This window comes from Ichthyophthirius multifiliis (assembly GCF_000220395.1).
Source record: "Ichthyophthirius multifiliis unplaced genomic scaffold scaff_1120509249582, whole genome shotgun sequence".
NCBI classification, from domain to species: domain Eukaryota; phylum Ciliophora; class Oligohymenophorea; order Hymenostomatida; genus Ichthyophthirius; species Ichthyophthirius multifiliis.
Window position 1 is genome coordinate 1 of NW_004087576.1, and position 9,064 is coordinate 9,064.

Here is a 9,064-nt window from a genome sequence, read left to right on the forward strand (position 1 = left end):
TAATAATAATAATAATAATAATAATAATAATAATAATATTATATTATTTGTTTAATATATATATAAATATGTTTTTTATTTTTTAAAAAAGGTCGATCAAAAAAAGAAATAGGTCCTATAAAATTAATATTTGAAACTTTTTTATATATTGGGTTATTGAAATAATATGAAAAAGTTAGTTTTAGAAGTAAAATTATTTTAATTAACATAAAAGTAAATACAAATATTAATTTTTTAACTTTTAAATAGCCTTATTTATTAAAAAAATTACATATAAAACAATTTTTTTTTCTTATCTTAAATGAATATTTTAAAATATCATTTAAAATAGTTTTCGATTTTTTATATTTATAATTTATTAAAAATATTTTCTATATTATGATTTATTTAGATCTTTTTTTTCAAAAAGTATATTTGTTATTTTTTTATTTGAAAAAAAATATTAGAGATTTTTTTTATCTTAAAATAAACATTATAGGAATTCTAAATTAATAAACATATTTTTTATAAGCATATATAACATTTTTTAAAGATTTTTAATTTATATTTTTATATAAATTTATAGTAAATAAATTTAAAAAATTTGAATTATATATATTTATATTATTTATATACAATAAATAAAATAAAAATTACTTTCTTTAATTATATAATAGATATATTATATTTTATATACTAGATTTATAAATATAGCAAAAACAACAAATTTTCATTAAATAATGTTATTATAATTTTTATATTTTAATGAAATGAAATAATGTATTTTTATACATTTTTATAATTAAATATTTTTAAAGTTTTTAGTATTTAAAAAAAAAAAGGTATAGAGGCGAAGATATTAATAAATGAGAGTTAAAAATATTTACGATTTAATAATAAAATATTAAATTATTAAAATAATTAGAAAACAAATAATTAAAATAAAAATAATTTATATAAATAATAAAATATTAAATAACAATTTAAAAAAATATTAAAAATATATAATTTAAATGAATAAAAAAAAAATATTAATTTGAAATAAATTAATATATATATATGTATATTTTATTTTTGTTTTTTTAAGTTTTTTTAAGTTTTCGAAAAAAAAAAATATATATATCTAAACCCAAAATACCTTTAACAAAAACAAAATAAATTAAAGACAAATAATAAATACATTTTTTTTAGTAATTATATTTTTAAATAACATTATACTATTCACTATGTTAAAAAAAATACAAATAATAAAATCATTTTAATTTAAAGAAAATTTATTTAAAATATTATTTTTTTAATAAAATACGTTTATAAACATAAAAGAAAAAAAGAGTTAAATAAATTATAAATCACTTCATAATTACTTAAAATAATGTTTTTTTTATGTAATTAATTTATATTATTGTTAAATAAGTATTAAATATATTCAACACTATTTATTTATTATAAAATTATAATAGATAAATATATTAATTAAAAAAATTATTTTTTATAAATTAAAAAAAAAAAAAAACTTAAATAATCTTTAATTTTTAATATAAAATATTATCACAAAAAACTAAATATAATAATTTAAAAAATAAAATACATAAATATGGATTATTTATTCACAAATATAAATTAATAAATATTTCCAATAATTCTTTCTTTTTTAGATTGCTATTCTATATCTTAATTAGCTTTACTTTCCTAAAAAATTCGATTTTTAATAGGTGAAAATATATAGAAATCTTTTAAAATTAAAAATCTATATTACGAAGATATAAGTAAATATATAAGTACTAATAGAGATATTATTGATTAAACAAATGAAGTTATAAAATATTCAAAACTATTTTAAAATGTAGAAATATTTTAAAGAATGCTTTAATTAATAAATAAATAAAATTTAAATCTTTTTAATTTGTTTTTGTAAGTAGTATTAAATAAATAAATATTATTAAATCCAATATAATTAGAAGAATAGAGAAAAGGCTTAAAATTATTACAAAAAAATATAATTATTAATCTTTAGTAAATTTATAAATACGTAAGCATATTTAAAGATTTAAAGTTAGAAGAAATATAAATAAATAATATATAATTTCTAACTTAAAATAAAAAAATAAATAAAATGATAAATGCAATAATCGAAATTATTTAATTAGGAAAAATCTTAAAAAAAAGAAGTAAAGATTTAGATTTATAGTATTATGAAAAATATACTAAATCTTAAGAGTATATAAAATTCTATAATAAATAGAAAATACTTTAATAAAAAATAAAAAATTAATATAAAAACAAAATTTATTATTTGAAATTTGGAAATTAATATAATAATTATATAGGAACGAACTTAAATAGTATAGTTTTTTCTTTTTTGAATACTAAAGAATTATTAAATATGAGACTTATTTGTAAATCTTTTAAAGATTAATTTTATAATATAAAAAATTATATTTTAAATGATTCTTAATAAAGAATAGAACTCTTATAATTATAAATTAATAATTCTTCTTTTGATTTAAAACTATAAGATTTTATAGGAAAATATTAATAAATATAATTTAGAAGGTATAAAATAAAATAATGATTATATATATATATATATATATATATATATATATATATATATATATATATATATATATATATATATATATATATATATATATTAATTTAAAAGAGCTGATATATCTGAACTTAGAGCATATGCTAATCCACCTGTTGCTGTAATTAATTTATTTACCATTTTTATGAAGTCATCTAATTAAACATATAAAGATTATTCTTGGTTATAAATAAAGTAGTTCGTTAGTTAGAACTTTTATGACTAAAATTAAGGAGAACAATTTTTTTAAAAATTATTGATTTAAAATTTTGATAAAAAACAACTTAATTTATTATAAGAGTATTTTAAAAGTAATACTTTTTAAAGCATTTAAAGAGTTAGTCATTTTAGTACTAAAGTCTATTTGAATTTATATATTGCTTATTATATAAATATTTATAAAATTTCTTAATTAGAATTAATTAAATTTATGAAAGCATAAAAATTAATTAAAGAAAATTAAAATAGAATAATTGAAATGGAAAAAATAATTAAAAAAATATAATGATAATAAATAATAAAATATATATATATATATATATAAATATAATTTATTATTATTAATATATATATAAATTTTATATAAACATTAAAAAACCATATATAAAATATAATTTATATATAATATTATTAATTTATATATTTATAAATAATAATTAAATTTATATCTTTCAAGCTTTATTAGCTGTACATTAACCTTTAATAACCTAAGGAATATTAAATTTACTAACATCAGTGAATCCTCCTAGTACATTAACAATATTTTAATATCCGAATTTTTCCAAAATACTATAGGCTACAACTGATCTAACACCTGATCTGCAAAAAATATATAAATTTTCATTATTATTAAAAAGATGATTATTTTTTTCTAATTCTTTTTACAAAATAGCCAATTCAACATTTATTGAATTTTCTATTTTTCCAACACTTTCCAATTCTTAAGGTTTTCTGACATCTAAAAGTGTAAATTTTTCATTTTTTTAAATTTTCTATACTAAATCTTATGATGAAATATTTTAACCTTTTTTTACTTCAAAACCTTCTTTTTTCCAAGCTTAAAAACCTCCTTTTAAAAAGCCTTTTACGTTTTCATATCCTATTCTTGCAAGTCTCAATATAGCGGCTTTTTCTTAATCTTCAGGCACCAATATTATTATATTTTAAGAAGGAGAAACCAAACAACCTATCCATTAAGCAAAAGGCATATCCAAAGAAAGAAAAAGAGAATAAGGAATATATTCAGATATAAATTCGCTATTTTTACGACAATCAATTAATAAATAATTTTAATTTTTTAACAATTCTTTAACTTCTATAGGTTTTAAAGGAACATAAGATTTTTTTACAATTTCATCTAATTAACTTGTATAACCTTCCTTATTTATTTTAGCATCATAAAAATAACTAATATAAAATAAAAAAAAAACATTAATTACAAATATAATTATATATCTTTTATAAATTTATAAATTTAAATTGATAAATTGATAAAAATGATAAAATAAATTATGGCATTTATATATAAAAATATATAAATATAACAATATTTAAATATATATATATATATATTTATATATATTTATATATAAATTATACTATATTGGAGGATCAGTTATGTTAGTAACATTTATAATAAATTAATCCAATGTTAAATTATTTTATAAAGCCCAATTTTATTATAATTAATTTTCAAGTATATCATGAGTTTTATCACTAATATTTTTTCCACATGAAGAACCTGCTCCATGTGCTGGGAAGACTATATTTTTACTATTTAAAGTCTTTATTTTATTTTATAAAGATATATAAAGTTTTTCAGCCTACAATTCTTTTGTTGTTACTGTATTTTAACATAAATCTGGTCTACCGACATCTCCTAAGAATAAAGTATCTCCTGTAAAAACACAGTATTCTTATAAATTTTCATCCAATAATAAAAAGCATGAGCTTTCATTTGTATGACCTGGAGTATGAATTATTTTTATTTTTATCTTTCCTAGTTCAAGTATTTAACCATCTGATGCAATCTCCGTTTTATAACCTACTTAAGCTGTAGGTCCATATACAATAGGAGCTTTTGTTTTTTACTGAAGTTCTATATGACTGGAAACAAAGTCGGCATGGATATGGGTCATTAATATGTATTTTAATTCTGCTTTACGATCGTTTAGGATTTCGAGATAGCGATAATAGTCTCTCATTGGGTCTATAATAACAGCTTTTCCTTCTGATTCTATATAATATGTCATTTAGCTTAAACATTAGGTTATGTATTGGCGAATATAGATTTAGTTGTGTTTAAATTCATTTATTATTGGTTCCATATTTTATTATGAATTAATTTTTAATTATATATTATTATTATTATTAAATAAAATATATTTTTTTTTCTTTGATACATAAAGAGTTTATTATAAATTAAAATTATTTTATAAAATTATGACATAATAATTATATAAAATAAATAATTTAATGATTTCTCTAATAAATAAAAAAAAAATATATAAATTAAATAAATTATTAATAAAAAATAAAAAAAAAAAACAATAATTTTATGTAGTTTAAAAATTATATTATTGTAATATTTAAAAAAAAATATTTTTATATTTATATTATTAATAAATAAACTATATTAGATATATTTTTATTAATAAATATTAATTACTTTTTTTATAATATATAACATAAATATTTATAATAAATATAAAAACAATAAAATTTAATTTATTTTAATATAATTTTTTATTTTTTTTTAATTTATTTTATTTATTTACTTTTTTTTTTTTAATATTTCAATATTTAAAAAATAAAAAAAACTAAAATATATGGGTAATTGTGCTACGTAACAAGAAAACTTAAAAAAAAAATCATCATGTACATATATTTATATGCTATATATAATTTTATATGTTTTAAATATTATTGATTTAAATATTTTTTTTTTTAATCTACAAATACAAATAGTTAATGTTTAAGGATATATTTTTAATGATATTATAGGAAAAGGAGGATATGGAAAAGTATTTAAATTAAACTAAAACATACTATTTATTTAGTTATTAAATATAATTTATTTATAATAAAATTAATATTAATTAATAATATAATTTACTTTTAATAATAATAAAGGTATGGCATGTTACTAAAAGAAAAAACAAATAAAATTATGCAATGAAAATAATGTCAAAAGTAAAAATATTAAGCAAAAAAAGCGTTACATCTGTTTTAAATGAACGTAAACTTCTTGCTTTTTTATAACATCCGTATGAAAAATAAACATATATATAAAAAACAAAATATATATATATATTATTTTAAAAATGATAAAAATAAGATTAATTATTGGTATTGAATGTTCTTTTTAAGATAGAGATAATTTATATTTAGTTATGCCTTATATTTCTGGAGGAGATTTACGTTTTCATTTACAAAAAAACTAATTTAATGAATAACAGTCAAGCAAAATATTTAATATATATACATCAATAGTTTATTTTTTTTAAAATAAAATATTCTAATTAAAATAAATTTAATATATATATATATATATATTTTTTTAAAAAAATAAAGTATTTATTGCAAGTTGTATTATATCTTCATTAGAATATATCCATTAAAATAACATTTTACATAGAGATGTAAAACCAGAAAATTTAATATTTGATGAAAATGGTTACGTAAAAATTACTGATTTTGGAATATCTAGATTATGGAGACTTCAAAATTCAAATGAAACTAGTGGTACTCCTGGTTATATGGGTAATTATAATTTATAAGCAAAAAAATTATTAAAAATACATAAAAATAATATAGCTCCGGAAATTTTAATGAGATAAAATTATGGTATAGCAGTTGATTATTATGCTTTAGGAGTAATTTTATATGAATTAGCTATGGGAAGGGTATAATATAAATAAAAAACAAAAAGAACAAACAAACAAAACAAAATAGAGACCATATAAAGCAACAGATAGATAGGAATTAAGAGAATAAATAATGGCAAAATAAGTGTAAATAAAAATAGATGAAGTTCCAAAGGGATGGAGTTTAGAAAGTATAGACTTTATAAATCTTTTAATATAAAGAAAACCTTAAAATAGACTTGGTGTAAATGGTCCATAAGAAGTAAAAAATCATATTTGGTTAAAAACAGTTTCTTGGTAAAAAATTTATTCTTAAGAATTAGAGGCACCTTATAAACCTTAGGTATATATTTTTTTTTTTTTTTTAAATATATTTTTTTTTTCTATTAAGAAATGTTAAAATTATTATAATAATAATAATTTAAAATCTGAATAAAGCGATATTGATAAATAAAATTTAATTTTATTAAGAAAAAATGATGTTTAATCTCTTTTTAAAGGCTATGAGTTTGATTTAGTAAATAATAAAAGGGAATAAAGTGCAACACTTATAGAAGATAAATGTATAGAGGAAACTAATAATAGTAAAACATGTGCAGATTATACAGATTAATTAATAAAATAAATGGCATAATAATTAACTAAATCACCTAATGCAAATTAAAAAAGTATTAATTAAAAAAATATATAATAAAATTAATAAAAAGATGATTGTAAATAAAATATTTAAGGTAATGCTAGCAATGGTAATATTAATAAAATAGTAAATTAAAATAGTATGATTTGTAACAATAAAGAAAAAACAAATAATAATAATAATTCTAATAATAATTGATTTTTTTTTTTTCAAATATAGTTTTAAAATTTTATTAACATATATATAAAAAGTATATATTATAAACTATTTAATAAATAAAAAATTAAAATAGAAAGATAAAGAAACTAAAAATAAATAAATATAAAAAAATATAAAAATATAAAAATATAAATATATATATATTTTATATAAAATATATATATTTTATATATATATATATATATATATTTATATTTTTTTTATTTTTATATTTTTTTTTTATTTTTTTTTTCTTTAATTTATATCGTTTTTATCTATATTTTTTTTTATTTAATTTTTTTATAAATAATTATAATATATATTTGTTTCATTACATATTTCATTATATAATTTATTTTAAATTTTTTTTTATTTATATATATATATTATTTGTATATAAATTTTTTCTAATTAACTAATTTAAAATTTCCTTTTTATTTTATATATTTTTTAATTTTTATATTAGATATTAATTTATATAAATAAATTAATAAATTATATATAAAAAAAAATATATTTTTTTTATATTAATTGTAAGTTTTATTAAATATATATAATAAATATATAAAATAAAAATAAAAATCTTACAAATTATTATATAAATATGATAAAAAAGTAAATAAATAAAATTAATATTTTTTTAAAAAAATATTTTTTAAATTAATAAAATGAAATAATATTACATTATTTATTAAAATAATGTGAAATATTAAAACTATTATACTAATTGGAAAATTAAACAATATTTTAAGAATGTCTATATATTTGTCATTTTTTTTTCAAATTTGGTTTGAAAGTACAGCATTTAATTTCTTAATTATAATTATATTTTCTAAAATTGTTAATTTTTTATTCCTTTACATATTAAAGCATTTTAATATTTTATAAGCAATTATGTTCTTAAAAGTAACTTTAAATATTTGAATTAATATATTTTTAGCTAATTTTTTATGGTTAAAATGAACATTCAGACAAAGACTTTCTAATATATTCATCTTAAAGTTATTAAATATGCATTTTTCCTGAATAATTATAAACTAATTAATCATGATCTCTTTATCTATTATTACTTAAAAATCTAGAAATTTCACCTATATATGGGGTAAAAGTATTTTCTTAATTTTATTATTATTAAATATCTAACATTTTTCGAGTTTTTTTTTATTCAGAATTCGATGCATTTTTGGAATAACTTGAAAAAAAGGACGAATTATTTTTTTTCTTTTAAAAAGGAGATTACATGCTTTTAAAAATATCATTAGGATTTTATTAATATAGTTAAGAATAAAATAAATTTACTTTTACTTTTTATTTATTTTCATGCTTTTTTTTTTAGAATTACTATTATCTTTATATAAATTCGTTAATTTTTTTAATATTATTTGAATTGTTTAATATTTTATTTTCTTCTTTTTTTATTTATGTATTATAATATTTTTATTCGTTATCATTTTTTATTATTTAGTATTTTTTATCATCTTATTTTTTTATTTAAGCTAAAATTTTACTTATTTCATTTATTTAAGGTTTGAATGGGAATTCATTTCCTTTTGTTATTTTTTATATTTTATTTACTTTCTATTTATTTAAAAATTCTTCTTAGTTAAATTTAAAGTTTTGGTTTATTTATGGCTAAAATGTGCATTCTTTTAATTTTTTTTGATCTTATATTTTTGTTTCTATTTCAATTTTTTTTTTTATTTTCTATATTTTTTATAAGTCTGTCTTCAACTTTTAATTTTTGGTCTTAATCTCTTTACAATAAAGAATAATTGTGGTTTATTTAGGGAGAAA

General features: G+C 14.6%; 2 protein-coding genes across 2 annotated transcripts, besides 34 other annotated features; one reads left to right on the forward strand and one right to left on the reverse strand. All coding sequences in view use genetic code 6, as the record gives it.

The window, feature by feature from the left end:
• Window positions 1-38: a microsatellite.
• Window positions 39-871: 833 nt separating this feature from the next.
• Window positions 872-958: a microsatellite.
• Window positions 894-946: a microsatellite.
• Window positions 942-978: a microsatellite.
• A 77-nt stretch (window positions 979-1,055) lies between these two features.
• Window positions 1,056-1,080: a microsatellite.
• Window positions 1,081-2,552: 1,472 nt separating this feature from the next.
• Window positions 2,553-2,633: a microsatellite.
• Window positions 2,634-3,091: 458 nt separating this feature from the next.
• Window positions 3,092-3,143: a microsatellite.
• A 25-nt stretch (window positions 3,144-3,168) lies between these two features.
• Window positions 3,169-3,212: a microsatellite.
• Window positions 3,213-3,240: 28 nt separating this feature from the next.
• On the reverse strand, window positions 3,241-4,926 carry IMG5_014040 (metallo-beta-lactamase protein, putative; the record flags this gene model as incomplete). The annotated part of the gene is made up of 2 exons (XM_004039631.1): window positions 4,169-4,926; window positions 3,241-3,976 (listed from the first exon to the last, which is right to left on the reverse strand). The coding sequence occupies exons 1-2, from the start codon at window positions 4,894-4,896 to the stop codon at window positions 3,241-3,243; spliced, it is 1,464 nt and encodes a 487-aa protein (XP_004039679.1). The 5' UTR covers window positions 4,897-4,926.
• Window positions 4,089-4,173: a microsatellite.
• Window positions 4,092-4,138: a microsatellite.
• Window positions 4,092-4,167: a microsatellite.
• Window positions 4,116-4,174: a microsatellite.
• A 274-nt stretch (window positions 4,927-5,200) lies between the features above and the next one.
• Window positions 5,201-5,253: a microsatellite.
• Window positions 5,202-5,277: a microsatellite.
• A 6-nt stretch (window positions 5,278-5,283) lies between these two features.
• Window positions 5,284-5,340: a microsatellite.
• Window positions 5,290-5,344: a microsatellite.
• Window positions 5,291-5,361: a microsatellite.
• Window positions 5,362-5,397: 36 nt separating this feature from the next.
• On the forward strand, window positions 5,398-7,270 carry IMG5_014050 (protein kinase domain protein; the record flags this gene model as incomplete). Its single annotated transcript, XM_004039632.1, has 7 exons — window positions 5,398-5,446; window positions 5,537-5,592; window positions 5,702-5,835; window positions 5,907-6,026; window positions 6,156-6,331; window positions 6,386-6,474; window positions 6,524-7,270. 7 exons carry the CDS (start codon window positions 5,398-5,400, stop codon window positions 7,268-7,270), a joined length of 1,371 nt encoding a protein of 456 aa, XP_004039680.1.
• Window positions 5,649-5,700: a microsatellite.
• Window positions 5,841-5,877: a microsatellite.
• Window positions 7,094-7,131: a microsatellite.
• A 108-nt stretch (window positions 7,271-7,378) lies between the features above and the next one.
• Window positions 7,379-7,428: a microsatellite.
• Window positions 7,379-7,430: a microsatellite.
• Window positions 7,388-7,430: a microsatellite.
• Window positions 7,418-7,486: a microsatellite.
• Window positions 7,446-7,505: a microsatellite.
• Window positions 7,488-7,523: a microsatellite.
• Window positions 7,495-7,563: a microsatellite.
• Window positions 7,539-7,572: a microsatellite.
• A 129-nt stretch (window positions 7,573-7,701) lies between these two features.
• Window positions 7,702-7,734: a microsatellite.
• A 7-nt stretch (window positions 7,735-7,741) lies between these two features.
• Window positions 7,742-7,789: a microsatellite.
• Window positions 7,790-7,814: 25 nt separating this feature from the next.
• Window positions 7,815-7,853: a microsatellite.
• A 43-nt stretch (window positions 7,854-7,896) lies between these two features.
• Window positions 7,897-7,936: a microsatellite.
• A 778-nt stretch (window positions 7,937-8,714) lies between these two features.
• Window positions 8,715-8,762: a microsatellite.
• A 174-nt stretch (window positions 8,763-8,936) lies between these two features.
• Window positions 8,937-8,985: a microsatellite.
• The last annotated feature ends 79 nt before the right edge of the window (window positions 8,986-9,064 follow it).